At 48.4% G+C, this 15,961-nt stretch overlaps 1 protein-coding gene across 3 annotated transcripts in view; it reads left to right on the forward strand.

Moving 5' to 3' along the window:
• FRMD5 (FERM domain containing 5) overlaps positions 1-15,961 on the forward strand; it is a 331,187-nt gene that overhangs the window by 267,737 nt on the left and 47,489 nt on the right. For all 3 annotated transcript variants that reach the window (XM_047766490.1, XM_047766489.1, XM_047766491.1), the window contains exon 2: positions 13,116-13,220. In XM_047766490.1, the coding sequence (XP_047622446.1) occupies positions 13,116-13,220 (105 nt within the window). The remainder of the gene's footprint in view (positions 1-13,115; positions 13,221-15,961) is intronic.

Consider the following 15,961-nt stretch of genomic DNA (forward strand, 5'->3'; position numbering starts at 1 on the left):
AAAGATGGTTAATAGAAACCTTTCTTATGGAATTGTTAGCATTAGAGAGAATGCCTATGGAATGTTAATGTTTTGCACATTTCTCTTAAGAAATGGTCATTAGGGAATTCCCTTTGTGGCTCAGCAGCTAACGAACCTGACTAGTATTTGTGAGGATGCGGGTTCGATCCCTGGCCTCGCTCAGTGGGTTAAGGATCTGGCGCTGTCGTGAGCTGTGGGTGGTGCAGGTCGTAGATGTGGCTCAGATCCCATGTTGCTATGGCTGTGATGTAGGCTGGTAGCTGTAGCTCTGATTTGACCCCTAGCCTGGGAACTTCCATATGCCACATATGCGACCCTAAAAAAAAAGGAAAGAAAAGAAAAGAAATAGTCATGATTTTGGGTTTGTGTTGAGAGTGATGTGGTGGACTCAGATGTCCCACTGGACACTGGATCCCCCTGGGAGTGCTGTTGGCAGTGGTCCATATCCAGTGACTACTCTAGGCAGGGGTGTACAAGGCTTGGCTATTTTGGTTCAACTTGAAATAACTCTGAAGGGCCATTCTAGCTCCAGAGCTCCCTAGGGGTCAGCCAAGTCGACACAAGGCCTGCATCGTAGCTCGCCTTCTCCCTCTGCCCACTTCAGCTTTCTTCCAATCCTGTCCATGGCTGTTGATCCCAAGAGCACTCCTTTAAAACATCCCGTGTGCTACAGTCCATCCCAGAGTCACTTCCTGTGTAACCTGACCTATAACAAGTGCTAAGGCAGGTATCCAAGCTGATATTAGTCACCCATCAATCTGAAGCCCAAAGTAGATCCTGTGGCACCATGGTCAGGTGATGGGAAATATTGTAGAAAGACAGGAAAAGCATCAGAAAAAACTGCAAAGGAAAGAGGAAATCTCTAGAGACATGCATAGTTTGCCCATAGGAAAGTGTCTGATATTTTCCAGAAATTAAAACTGTCCCGATAGTTCTCTTGTGGTGCAGTAGGTTAAGGATGCAGCATTACCACTGAAATGGCTTGGATCACTGCTGTGGCTCAGGTTTGATCCTGGCCTGGGAACTTCCATATGCTGCATGTGCAGCCAAAAAGAAAAAATATGTATATCCTAAATCCTATTCTCATGATCCCAGGAGCATGGAAGTGTTTTCCAACATCAACTCCCTAAAAGGAACTTGGCTATGAGATTCATATCAATTTAATTACACAGATGTAATGATTAGTCTCGTCCAGTATGGAACCTTTCATTCTCTTTCCAGTGGCAGGGACCCAGCTAGAGACCTTTCTGGCAGCAGAGCTGTGTTTCCCTTTTCCATGACTATGTGTGGGTGGGCTGAGCAGCTATTTTGGAACCAGGCTATACTGCAGGCCACTTTCTATTGCCTGGTGGCATTTAGGCCAGGAGGCTCCTGTTCCACTCAGGTGCAGCCTGTGGAGTTAGAATTGGTAAACTAGACAGAGGTCGTGGGGCGCCAATCCTGGAATGAATTTCTAGGGTTAAATTTGACTCTGCTTCTCCATCTCCAGTAACAGTCTTACCCCAACATGATCTTTCTGTGTTCTTTTCTACACCCATTTCACTGGGTATTAGGAGTTGAAGACCCAGGAGGGAGGACCTCGTTAGGGAAGTTGAGCTATTGCTAGTCTTCAGCTTTTAGCCTGGTCATACCATTTAGTAGCTGATCAACAAACACTTCCTGAGGATCATGTTCAAGGCCCTGGGCCATGTACCATGAGTGTGCACACTGGGTACCATGCTTCCATCTCCCTCCGGTAACAGAGAGGGCAGGGGACATGAACACAGGAGAGGCAGCAGTAGGACTGTTAAGTGGTACAGATAGTGAGTGCTGTGAGATTGGAGGAAGGAGGATGGCTTTTCCAAGTTGCTTTTTCAGATGGCTCTAAATCTTCTATCTCTGCAATCCCTGAGAACACTCAGGTAATTCCTTATTCAAGGAAGGCTCTTGGTATATATTGAATTGAGCATTTTTTCAGTAGTTTGTCATCCATTTTTTTGGCCTTCAAGTAACACAATATTTAGTTTGCAGCAGATGTGCAAAAATTTTTTCAGTGTGACATCTCGACTAGCATTGCTGTGCAGCCCTCAGGGGACTCTTGGTCTCAGTATTAGTGGTCTTGCTGTGCAGAGGCATGGAGATGACAGGATATGCCAGAGGCCTCAGGGGTGCTGCTGGGCTCAGAGCTCCACCTCTCTGGCATTCACCCTACTCTTCAGGCCGGAGAGTGACTAGAGGAGTGCTGACACACATTCAGAAGTCTTGGCACCTCTGTTTGCTCTCTCCATCACACTGCAAGGCCTGGACCATGGTTTTGCCTGATGCCCTGCTCATGCCACCTTACACCCAGTGCCCTTGTAGAGATATGTTTCTAAGCTCAAGAATTATTCATAGACCAAGAGGCACCTATTACTTCTCAGCCACTGAAGTATTACAACTGGGAGAACCCTCAGGAAACTAAGCTCAGGAGCCCAGGGGCACTCACCTCAAAGCACACCCTTGGCCTTTGCCTCAGCCCCAGTTCAGAGGCTCTGCCTCCAGGCAAGTTTAGGATAGTGTGGGATGAGATTGTCAGAGACACTTTATCAGCCCCTTCCCATCTGTCACTTGCACTCCCTTCTTTATTAGATGCTGGAAGGCTTCTTAATTTTATACCCAGGGCCGTGCAAATAAAACTTCATTTCCCTCCCCAACCTCAGACTATCCCAAGCCCCTCCCACATAAAAATTCAGGAGCGCCTCTGCCTTCTGGGGTGTAGTCTGAGAAGCTGGGCCTGGGGAGGACATAGTGGGCACAGCCTCAGGATCCAACCTGAGAAGCTCCTTTGCACTTCCTACTGTGTGAGGCTGTAGGTGTGCTTTGGAAGACCTAAGAGGGTTTTTTTTTTCCTCTTCTCACAGCAGAAGGTAAAATGACCAGACCCCTAGCAGCGTAATAGTTTGACATAACAGTCTTCACTGTCTCAGGCCTGCCAGAGGCAGCTTCCAGAATTGAATGAATTGTGTTTAGTTAATCTTTCCATTTACTTTGAGCAATGGCCCTGAGTTTTTTAAATTAAACTAGCAATAAATGTCTTAATAGACATCTACTCTGTAAAGCTACCTGATGACCCTTTTAAAAAAAAAAATTTTTTTTTATCCTCACTTAAGAGAAGATGGACCTGGAGTGTGATTACTTTAATCAACTAAAAACAGAATCAGAGAGTTTGGGCCCATAAAGGGATGTGAGCTTATTTATATAGATGGAAACTGAGGCTCAGAGAGAAAAGCGACTTGCCCAAGAAATCGCATTCAGAATTTGCCTTTTTTTTTTTTTTTTTTGTCTTTTTAGGGCCATACCCACATCACATGGAGGTTCCCAGGCTAGGGGTTGAATCGGAGCTGAAGCCACTGGGCTACACCACAGCCACAGCAATGCAGCATCCGAGCCATGTCTGCAACCTGCACCACGGCTCATGGCAACACCAGTTCCTTAATCCACTGAGCAAGGCCGGGGATCGAACCCACATCCTCATGGATGCTAACCACTGAGCCATGACGGAACTCCAGAATTTGCCTTTTCTTACTCCCTCCCGTCCCTCCTGCCCCAGATGCCCTGCTCAAAGCTGAACACAGAAGACTTGCCTCCCTGGGGAGTTCCCTGGTGGCCTAGGACTCAGTGCTCATACCGCTTCAGCCTGGGTTCAATCCCTGGTCTGGGAACTGAGATCCCAGGTTGAGCCACTGCACACTGCAGCCAAAAAAAAAAACAAAAAGATTTGGCTCCCTGGCATGGAGCACGCTCAGGACAGAGATCCCTTGCCCATCCACTTCCCCACCCCCTGATGGGGGCACATCTGAATCCTTACCCAAGAAAGAGAAAAGAGAAGGCTGATCATGACAGCCAAGGCAAAAGTCTGACGGGGAAGCTTGAAGAGCACAGATACAGGGAGGAGGCAGCGGCAGGCAGAGGTCTGGTGCAAGTCCCCACCCAGCACCTAGACAGGAGATCTAGAGGCCAGGAGAGGAAATGTTCTGGAACAGACTCCCTGCCACTGAAGGCAGAACTGAGGTGAGAAGGGAGCTCTTTCTCTGAATTAGGTTTGATGATGCCTGGCAGCTCTATTTTCTGATGACCTAATTCATGGTGAAAGTGCAGTGAATTTTGGGCTACTTAGCCATTGAAAGTAAATGGCGTTTGGGGACTTGAACTTTCCAGCCAGCTTTGGGCAGCTGCCCACTGTCATGAAAGGCAGAATTTGAAAACCTGGCAGGGGAGGAGCAGGGTTCGTCTGCAGTATTGGTATGTGAGAAGATGAACACTGAGTAGTGAGAATTGTGCTGACAGAGCTGGATTGTAGTGTAATTCAGATATCTAGTTTTCTACCCCCATCCCTGGAGTCTTTTCCCCAAGAGCTGCTAGTGACCAACAGGCCCTGGAGAAGGCTGGGTCTAGTCCATTGATCCCCAGACCATCAGCATCACCTGGAACTTGTTAGGATCCACCCCAGACCCATGGAACCAGACACTGTAGGAGAGGGGCCCAGCATTCTGTTTTAGTAACTTTCCAGGGGATTCCAGTGTAGGCGCCAGTTAGAACCATGCACTGGTCCATACCATGCTCTGGACCAGTGCATGGTATGGTTCTAAATTTGTTTCTTAAGGAAACTCTGCCTTCAACTGGGCTAGCCATTGCCTCCCATCTCGCTTCACCCCTCTATCCATCTCCACTGCTGGGACAGCCACTTTTGGGAGATTTGGGCTTTGCCCTGTTGTTTTGCACAATAAACCATCTTTCTGCCCTCTGCTTGGCCCCTGGCCCGGCTGTCTCACTTTTCTCCTGGGACTTTCAGTTTTGTTATTCCAGTGAGGTTGTCTCCACTGGCAAGTGCCAGCAAGGGGGGCATTTATCATTGCGGCTTTGTACCATCAGTGGGACCACAGGCCAAGTGCCATGCCCTGCAGCCCTACCTCAGAGTCCTATCTGCTCTGATGAGAGACCTTTCAAGGGAAGCCCTAGCTGTCCTTCTCAGGAGAAGCAATGAGAATGACCTATCTGGTCCTAGCTAGGGACGTGAGTGGCTGTGGGTGGCGACCTTGGGACTCCAATCCGAGAGCTCTGAACTCTCCCTGTCCATACCTCCTCTTTGTCTGCCACCAGGACAGGCAGTCACCTGGCAACTCCAGGGGGAGGAGTCTGAGGCTCCCGTAGCTTTAATGCCAGAGACAACCAATCATGATTTTTGAGAGAAATCAAGAGTTAACTTAATGAAATACATTCTGCCAGATGCCTTTTTCTTTTTATCCTAGTTGATGCCAAGGCATTAAAAAGTATGGTGGCTGCTGGAGTGGTCTCGTGTCTCATCCTCCACCTCACTCACACCTTCCAGAGTGCGGGAGTCTGTCAAGAGCAATGAAAAGAAGCGCCTCCTTTGTCCCCATGGCACTGAATAGAGCTGCCGGGCCTCCGAAGGGTTTGGGTTGGTGGCTTATATTTAATGTTTTCTACTCTTTTTCTGACTGTGTCTGAGGAAAATAGCCTTAGGACAGGGAGAAGGCGCAAATCTGTGCCTTGAGGGCCTCATGGGGCAGGTTTCCAATATGGTGGCCATCCGCATAAGCTCAGGGACACAGCACTAGGGGACATGTAGCAGGACCCGCCCTAGTGTTCTTGCCCAGGGAGGACTGGCTTCTCTTCCGTGAGAGCACAGCCTCGTGGCTAAAGCCTCGTCATTTCAAGTCCGTTCAGCCTAAGGGAAGAAGGGGTCACAGGGGGCAGGGGATGCCGGTAGGAAAAATGCACAGGGTTTTTATGTATGCTATGGCTCTTGTTTTGAGCCTCCTGAGAGAAAGATATAGGAGTTCCCGTCGTGGCTCAGTGGTTAACGAATCCGACTAAGAACCATGCGGTTGCTGGTTCGATCCCTGGCCTTGCTCAGTGGGTTAAGGATCCAGCATTTCCGTGAGCTGTGGTGTAGGTTGCAGACGCGGCTTGGATCCTGAGTTGCTGTGGCTCTGGTGTAGGCTGGCAGCTATAGCTCCGATTGGACCCCTAGCCTGGGAACCTCCATATGCTGCAGGAGCAGCCCAAGAAATGGCAAAAAGACCAAAAAAAAAAAAAAAGAGAGAGAGAGAGAAAGATATAGTGTGAATCATATATCACGCTATTCCTTTTTTTCTTTTCTTTTTGTTAAGTTTCATTGAAGTATAGTTCATTTATAAGGTTGTTATAATTTCTGCTGTCCAACAAAGTGACCCAGTCATACATAATCACATCTAGTCTCTCAGATTCTTTTTCCCCAAAGATTGAATCTTGTTTTGCAGCTAAGGAAACAGAAGCTCAGACAGGCTAAGGGACAGGTCTGAGGTCACAAGCTGAGAAGTGGCAGAGCAGGGCCTTGAGTCCAAGCCCAGGGCTCAGTCTCGGTGCACCTTCCCAGGGCCCTTTCCCTCTCTGCCTCCCTCAGTTCCAACGGAACATGCATGACTGATAGGATAATTGAAAAGAAAACTGCACAAGGACTCAGAAATCCTGGCCCCTCTCATTATGGGATGTGTCCAGCTCAGAACCCACTACATTTGTTGACACTGCCAATAAACAGTTTTCTGCTGAGGTGGAGGGAGACTGGGGGAAAGGCTCCAGGATTATGAGAACCAGTGAAGATGCTGAGCTTGACATGTTGCTTCTGATCCTGGCCACCCAGGCCACTCTCCATAACCCTAGAAATTTCCAGATTTGCCAAATAGCATGTGCATTTGCCCTTTGCAAAAAAAAAAAAAGGCAATACAATGTTTCGTCAAACTGTCTTTAGGTTTGGATGCAGGAGGATGTCTGTTTACCCCAAAATGCTGGATTTTCTTTACAAATTATCTGGAGCAACGTTGTATGAAAGGAAGGGTGTGTGTGTGTGTGTTTGTGTGTGCGTGAGAGAGAGAGAGAGAGAAACAGAGAAAGAATATGAGCTTCACACAGATACAAAATGCTGAGTGTTTTTTCTAACAAGCTTGGCTGAGTTTTTGGTAATCCTACAAATGTGACATGACTAGTCCTCTGAGATATTCAGCACTGGCTGGAAAAATACAACCAAAATTTATTCAATCAATAGCAAGGAACAGTGATGCTACTAAGAGTCACTTTACTGTAAAAGTGGCCTCACTATGGGAAAAATAAACGAGTTTGCTTTTCTTCAGGCCCAGCTCAGGGTTTTTTCTTTCCAGTAACTTTCCCGGGTACAAAGAATCCTCCCAGGAAGGGGCACCTGGGCTCCGGCAGCTCCTCACTGATTTCTCACTAAGTCTAGCCCTCTCCGTTAGCCCTGCTCTGACAAGCTGTACAACAGCAGGTTTGAAGCCTCTGCTCAGAGGGTCTTAATTGCCCTTGTTGTGTTTGGTTTGGGCCATCTGTGCTGACAGGACACCAAGTCCTCCCTCTCATGACGTTTACGTGCCCAGTGACCGCCCGTTCAGGCAGAATGTGTTCTCCCCACCCCCACACATGTCCTCTGCATGTCCTGCCATGTGCCCCTGAGCTAAGCCCATTCTCTGACCCAAGTAAGGACTGCCAATGGGGTTCCCAGGGCACCATACCTGGCATCTGAACCTACAGATAAGCATTTGCATTGTGAAAATCACCCTGACTCCCTCTCCTTGCATGTAAAATGGGGGGTATCAGTACAAGAAGGTGCCGCGTTTCTTAGGGACTTGCTGGAGCTTCTGGCTGCGGGAGTCTGGGTGAGCACTGTTCTTCTCTCTCTCTCCACTTGGACTTCCCTCCTCGGCCTGGCTTCTCCCAGGGTAGCCATCAGGTGCTTCAGTCTAGATACTAAGTGCCTGCATGGTTGTCCTTCCCTTCCTCACTGCCCAGCTCTGGAGCAGTCTGCTATGAGCACAGGGAGTGAGGGCCGGCTGCACTGGGGCAACCTGCTATACAGACAGGGTGGCTGCATTTCTCCCTGGAATGAACTTCCCGTCTTCTCCCAGAGGGAGCTGGCTGCTTTTCTAGCTGCAGCCTCAGCAGTTCCTGGACAGATTTCGTTGGTTTACAACTAAGCAAGAAAAGTGGGCCCCTGGGCCAGGAGCTCAGCAGGAGTTCTGGCCCTTCAAAGAAAATGTAAATTGGCATGGAACTTGCTGAGGTTAAGAAACCTGGGACCCTGCTGTTAGCATCTGTGCCCCTCTGTGCCCCGAAGCTGGGCTGCTTGTGGTGTGTGAACACGGGGGCAGGACTGCACCCAGTAATTGATTCACACCCTCTGCTCAGCGTACTCATGCCCTGGCCCTGAAAAGAGGAGCTAATGTGGCTGTTCCTTTGTGACATTAAAGTGCTTTTCCACAGCATCTGCTCCTAAACCTGGCAGACACTGGCACACACATGCCCTAGAGGACACGGATGAGGAAAGCCAAGAAATCTTTGGCCTACAGGAAATGTAAAGTCAGAATAGAGGCTGGGATGCCTTCTCACCCCTGGTGCCTCCATGCTTCCTTCTCAGGCTCCCAGGACAACTCGCTCAGCTCTTGCTCCCTCCTTGGACCCCATCCTGGCACAGCCTTTCCCCCCGCCTGCACTCACGCGCTTTTGGACTGCAGGTGCCCACCCCCCACTACCCTCTGTCTCACCTCTGCCGTCTCAGAGAGCCATGAAGCCATGGCCAGCTCCCCTTTAACTGCATGTGGCCCAGGATGTGTGAAAGTATCGATGGCTCTGGCCCTCTTCAAGACCCACATAGTTTGCACTTAGCATCTGCCTGCCTCACAGGAAAGCTGGCTTGAATAAGGTGAGACCCAATGAGTGGGGGACTTTCTACATGTTAGCCCCTTTGATCAGGGTAAACCATGCCAGCATCCCTGGCCTTGACCCCTTGATGGGTTAAAATAAAGCTGTTTCCCTGCCCAAGGGTATTGATTATGAGGCAGAAAATGCAATTAACCTTGAAGAGTTTAGGTCACTGGCCCAAGCCTGCTTACTGCTTGCTGCCTTAGTGCCTTCCCTAAAGAACAGATGACAAACCATAGAGAACCAGAACCAGGTGCTCCAGGAAGGACCACGAATATGAATTCTCATGACCTCAGAGTTGCAGAATGATTCTAAGGGGCTCATGAATCACTCTGGGCATCCCATAAAGACAGCGAAAGGGTTGCACATATATAAACTACTATTTTCAAATATGTGTACGTACTATTGTGGTTCATAAAAAATAAATTTATTTTTTAGATAGGTGCTTATTAAAAAGTTATTTTGACCCACTCATGCCCTCATGAAGAGAATAACCTCTGAGGTTTAGCTGGATTTGGGCTCTCTGCCTCGGCTCTCTCATCCTGAAGATAAACGGCCTCAGGCTTGGAGCCCCGACTTTGTGACTAAACAGTAATCACCTGTCAGCGCGAGTGCCTGTTTCTCCAGTGTAATCAATGGCACAACATTCAGCACACAACACATGGGTTAGCCATAGCGCCGGGACAACTGCCGGCAAAGGGAAAAGGAGACAGAACTCGCTGGACTTTGCCATCCCACCAATAGAGAAGACTGACTGCCGGAGAACTTCGCAGAAAGCCCCAGCTTGAGGCAGGGAGACCACAGAGAGGGACTCCTAGGACACCACTGGCAACTGCAAGTGCAAAGCCAGGAAGTATTAAATTCCTGAACCCTAGGCTCTGCCAAAGGCTTGTTGTAGGGACCCTACCATGAGGGTCCAGCTGAATGTGACCTTCCAAAGGCTGCCTAGGGCCACCCGCCAGCCACAGTGTGGGTGCTCCAAGGGAGTGCCAAGGGCATCTCTGTGTGAAAGGTGCCCCGGCAGCTCTGAGTTGCTTCTGCCTTTGTGTTTCTGTGGGAATAGAAACGTCATGGGATTCTGCTGTAAGGGAGAGCTCTGTTCCTGCCTATCCCCACTCCTTCCCTCCAGTCTTGAAGACACAGCAAAGAAAGATGCTTCTCTTCATTAGTCTCCACAGGAGCCTTGTAGCTCAAAATCATGTATCCACCATGGGTAAATGGGAACCCGAGGGAACGATAACTTCATGGTGGGGAGCAGGAGTTTCACCAAATGCTGAGAAATAATGAGAAAACGATCCTTTTTTACCGACAGAGGGATGTATCTTTTTTTTTTTTTTTCCATAACTACCTGAAGAGAAAAGCCACTTCCTGTGAAGTGGCAGAACTCTGAGGTTGGAACTACTGAATTAATGTTCTTGCCAGCTAGGAGTCCTACAAGCATATTTGAGCTCTCAGCCCATGAGAATGCGTTGTTTTTATGGAAGACACGATTCTTATTAAAAGTCCATATGATTGTTGTATGTAAAGAAGTAAACTAATGTCTCCAGCCATTAAAACTCACCCCAGGAGGAACAAATTAGGGGTATGGGATTAACAGATGCAATCTATTGTATATAAAATAGGTAAGCAACAAGGCTATACTGTGTAGCACAAAGAATCATACCCATTGTCTGGCAGTAATCTATAGTGAAGTATAATCTGCAAAAATCCTGAACCACTAAGATAGTCACCTTAAACAAATATAATATTGTACATCAACTATACTTCAATGGAAAAAAACAAAAACAAAAACCCACTCACTCCAGCTGATCCCAGTGTAGTAGCCAACTTGGTACAAAGTAAAATTTGTAGAGAAAAATATTCATAACATGCAGGTGTCTCTTAACATTCCATGCTTTGAGAGAGATAATAGTACAGGACATGCTGCTTTGAAATAAGGTTAAGCATATTTCCTCTGTTCCCCAGAAGAACCTTAAAAATGAGCTTAAGCTTTTCCTACTCCGAGGCATCAGTAAGGAAAGAGTTGACAGCCCCTGCCCACATCGACAGTTGTTGATGGAGTCTTTTGGAAGACCTAGTTTGTGGCCCACCACCCTAACATCCCAGTGTGGTTCATAACAAGGCTGGGTGGTGAGACTAGCTATTTCTGGTGGCAGACCGAAGGGTGTGTGAACAGGGCTGCTGCCCCAGGATTAGGCTATGGGAGGGAGTGCGAGGCCAGCAGAAGAGGGGGAGGTGCCCACATAGCACCACCTCCCTTAGTTGAGCTGTCCAGTTGCTCATCCTCCCAATCCTGCAAGGATAAGTGTCTTAAGATATTTGCTGAGAGATTTGATATCCTGCCCTAGTTCTCCTTGGAGAGTATAGGGTGAGCCAGCAGAAGGGGAAGAGGTGAGGTATAAACATTTCCAGGAGGTCATAAAGATCTTCCCGTTCTTGGAGCAGCGCCAGGTCCTTCTGTAATTATCCATGGCCTTAGGCCTTGTCCCAGGTGAGATACTTTGGCCCTTATAAGACCACCTTGATTTGGATTCAGAATTAGACATAGATCCACCAGAGATGGGCATCTCAGCTGGGCTGCAGGGACCCCTGGGGACAGGCCCAGGGATGCTGTCTTGCAGAGCTCCAGCTGTTCTGACACTTTCCTGCAAGTCATTCTCCTCCCATCTCATCCCAGATACCCAGGCAGGTCCCTGAAGGAGAAGGTTTTAGGTTTAGAAGTGGCCTGATTTCCTGACATTTCGTAAAACCTTTTAGCCACCCCTCTACCTTCTCTTCATCAATTTGACAAATAATTATTGAGGACCTACCTGCCATATGGCAAGCCCTGTGCTTAAATCCTGGGGGAGGGCACCTGCCCTCATGAAAAGCATAGTCTAGAAAGGGAGCAGATGATAAACAAGTAAATGAATCAAAAGATCATTACAGACTGTTGTTAGTGCTATAAAGGAAATAAACAGGATAAATAGATGAGATAGAAAGTGCCAGGGAAGGGCCATTCTACAGAGGAAAGACCTCTGCGGAAGGAACATTTGAGCTGAGACCTCAAGGAGAAGAAGTGCTGCATGAAGAGCATCCCTGGCAGAGGGACTACAGGACACAGGGGCAGAAAAGCCTTGGCATGGAGTGACTGTGGCCGGACAGTGGTGAGAATGGCTTAAAACAAGTTCAGAAAAGGAAGCAGGAGTCAGGTCGTGAAAGGCCTTGGAAGCCGCCATCAGAGTTGGGTTTTATTCAGAGAGCGAGAGAAGCCCCTTACTGACAGCATTAAGCAGGAGCGGGAATGTAATTAAAGATCATGTGTGCTCACTGTCGCAGCTAAAAACAGTTCAGTGAATCTGTATGTGCTGCTATAGAAGGAGTCACAAGATGCCCTAAGTGGGAGAAAATCCTCAGAAAGAGAATACAGTATACAATATGCTGCCGGTGTATTTTTAAAAGAGGAGCTGTGTATCCATAGAGGCTGCCCCTGAATAAAATAACCATGTTGAGGACACACAAGAAGCTGGTGAGGGGTTGCTTATGGGGAGGGGTGCTGAAGCATCAGGTGAGTAGGACAAAAGGGAAACTTACCCTTCGTAGTATACCCTTTCTCTGTGTTTGAGTATCTTACTGTCTGCATCTACTAGTTATTCATTAAAAAAGACAGTTTGTCTAAATCATGGTCAGCCTGACCGCCATATGGAGCGAGGCTGAGCACAGGAGCAGAGGACTGGCTTGAAGGCTCTGGCTGTGGTCCAGCTGAGAGATGGTGATGGCTTCACCTGTGGGGTTGGTGATGGGGGTGGAGACAAGCAGGAGGGTTCAAGATACACGTTAGAGGCAGAGACTGTGTTCCACACAAGTCTGGAGGAAAGCTGCGTGCCTTAGAGATGGGAGCTGGGATTACCTGACTCCTGCAGCCTTCTCTGACATCCATGTGGAAGGAAAGGTTCTTGGGCTCCTTCCAGGTACTAAAAGCCTCTGGATTCCTGAGAATATCAAATCTGTCACAGTAGTTAAGGACATGTGCCCCTTTCATACCCTCATGCAACTGTTGCAAACATTTTTTTTAGGGCCGCACTTGCAGCATATGGAAGGTCTCAGGCTAGGGGTTGAATCAGAGCTAAAGCTGGGGCCACAGCCACAGCCATGCCATATCTGAGCTGCATCTGCAAACTACCCCACAGGTTGTGGCAATGCTGGATCCTTAACCCACTGAGCAGGGCTAGGGATTGAACCAGCATCCTCAGGGACACCATGTCAGGTTCTTAACTCGCTGAGCAATGGGAACTCTCTGTTTCAAAAGATTCTTAATGACTGCTAAAACAAAATTGCACTGAAGAAGCCCATCCATTTCTCATGGGAGCTTGCTTTCTTTGCAGAGAGATGCCAAAGGCCAGTACCTGTTTGACCTTCTTTGCCACCACCTGAATCTACTTGAGAAAGACTATTTTGGGATCCGCTTTGTGGACCCTGATAAGCAGCGGGTAAGTACATATTCAAAGCACATGTGGAAGAGAGGGTTGGTCAGTAACCTGAAGCCCTGAACTGACATTCATGTTCAGAGTTTAGCTTCAGGAGTCAGGGGCCAGCTGGCCCTGCAGTTGGGTGTCATCTCTTCAGATCATATTATGAGACCTGGAAGACACTCACATGGAAACAGAGCTCACCTGGTGTGGCTCATCATTTTTAAGATGCTGAAATGGCAGCCTGGAGAGCTGGAGTGAGTTGCCCAAAGATTCGCAGTCAGAGGCAGGGCAGCTGGGTTAGTGCTGTGTTCCCAGAGCCCAGGTCACAGGCTGAGGCTCTGCTGCCCCTTCTCAAGTACATGGGCTGACTTGCCCTGTTCTGGTCAGGAAGGGCCTCACCTAAGTGCCATGACATCCCAGTCTGGGCAGGACAGAGAAGGAGCCAGGCTGACACGGGCCCTTAACCCTTGCAAATGCTGCAACACTTGTTTTGCCCTGCACAGCATGGGCAGCTCTGCAGACACAAGGCATTGCCAAGGGCTCTTATTATTCCAGGCAAATTTAGGAACAAGCACATTATCCCTAGGACCCTGCCTACCCCTCCAGCTTCACCTCCCCTGACCAAACAGTACTGTGGCTCCACACACACGTCTCTTCTCTCTGTTCAGAGCCTGCAGCTCTGCAGTTCTCCTCTGGAGCACTGCCTCCCCCCTTCTTCATTTCTCTACTCTCCACGCTTTCCTTCTGGCTCACTCCTTCTTACGCATAAGGTCTCAACTTTACTTCTTCCAGGAGGCCTTCCCTAACTCCCACTCTGAATGAGGGGCCTCTCTGATGCACCCCCATGTGCCCTGTACCACCCCTAATGGAGCACTTATCCCATCCCTCTGTGATCGCCTGTTAGATTACCTGCATTCCCAGCAAAAATGTAATTTCTGTAAGGGCATGGACTTTATCTTATTCATCTCTGTATCCCATGGAACTAGCATGGGGCCTGGAATGCACTGGATGTTCAATAACTGTTTTCTGAAGGAATGATGAGGGGGTGAGTAGTTACAGGGTTATGTTCCTCCTCTCCACTTGCCCAGCTGTCCTGCTGGCTGACACCTTCAGTTTCTGTAACTTCTGCTCGATGTGGGGATGTTTTTCTGGCATCAGCATTGCAGTGGGAAAGTATGCAGAAGCATTCAGGCTTCAGTGTCTCCCTTCCCCACAGCCCTGTCACCACCTCCTCTCCTCTACCATTCTCCAAAAACACTGTCACCATGGGTCCACTCATTTTTTTCATAGTTCCAAACATGGGCATCATTTCTGTCACCACTAGAGACCTTGGAGCCCCCAAGGGCACAACCTCCCAGCAGTGCCCAGGGCCACAGGTAACTCTCTCTCCATGCCAGAGTCAAGTGCTGTTTTGTTCTTTGATGCTCTGAGTCATTGTGTCTCCAGGTCACATTTAGGGTTTTATGCTGAACACATGAGTTGTAGGAGAGACTCAAAGGCCTGAATTGGTTTCCTTTGACAAGCCCTGTCCCATTTTGCTGCTGTTGTCTCCTTCCTCCCAGCTCAGCAGGATTTCGAGCATCATCAGTGTTTGAGAAGGAATGTCGAGGTCAGCTCCTCACCCATAAAGGTTGAACTGTCTTTGCATAAATACTGTCCTTAGCTCTGGACCATAGTGTAAGACCCCAGAAGGTGCCATGACCCCAGGAAGTTATGTGTCCTCCCGGGCTATAGGTGTCCATTCAGTCTATAACAATAGACTGTGTTTACAAAAGAATTTTTGTTGGAGTTCCCGTTGTGGCTCAGTGGTTAACGAATCCGACTAGGAACCATGAGGTTGCGGGTTCGGTCCCTGGCTTTGCTCAGTGGGTTAAGGATCTGGCGTTGCTGTGAGCCATGGTGTAGGCCGCAGATGCAGCTCCAAGCTCAAGTTACTGTGGCTATGGCATAGACTGGCGACTATAGCTCCAATTAGACCCCTAGCCTGGGGACCTCCATATGCCTCGAGTGCGGCCCTAGAAAAGACAAAAAAAAAAAAAGAGTTGTTGTTGGTTGTTGGTTGTTTTGGGGAGGTCTGAGCTTTTCCACTTAAGAAGAAAGGCCAGTTACCCCAAAGTTTCTTCATCTCCCAAAGACAGTGGCGTCTGAAGAAAAAAGGGGGGGGGGAATGTATCCTGTTACTTTTTAGTTAATCAAGATGTGCTTAAGGAGAATAAGTATATGGAGGTGACAAAGATGAAAAGCCAAAGAAGATAGAGAGAAATAAGGAAATGGGGGAAAAGGAGTAATAAACCTTCATGAGGTGGCTCCCATGTGCTGGGTTCTGCACTGGGCACAGACCTAGATCTTTCAGCTCAGGAGCCTGTACATGAACGCTGGGTTGTAATAGGCATGAAGCTAAGAGCTTCACATAGTAGTCAGTCCTTACTGCAAATGAGGTGAGCATCACAGTTGTACCATCCATAATTCAGACGAGTAAATGGTCTTGGGACAGGTTACAGAACTTGCCTGAGGCTAGAGGCAAAGACTGTCTCCTGATCTGACCTGCCTGACATCTGACCCTGTGTGGTTTCTAGGGTTCCACGGGGAACTCATATCCCATAGCCTCTAGTCGCATGGTTCTGTGTCTTTACTGAGAGAGAGTTAAGGAGAGCAGGGGGGCTTGAAAGGATACTTGAGAGTCATGGGGAAATGGACCTGTGGAGAACTGTCATCCTACATCTTCTGATCACCATAGAGATGGAGGAGCTCTGGCACCC

This window comes from Phacochoerus africanus, chromosome 2 (assembly GCF_016906955.1).
Source record: "Phacochoerus africanus isolate WHEZ1 chromosome 2, ROS_Pafr_v1, whole genome shotgun sequence".
NCBI classification, from domain to species: Eukaryota; Metazoa; Chordata; class Mammalia; order Artiodactyla; family Suidae; genus Phacochoerus; species Phacochoerus africanus.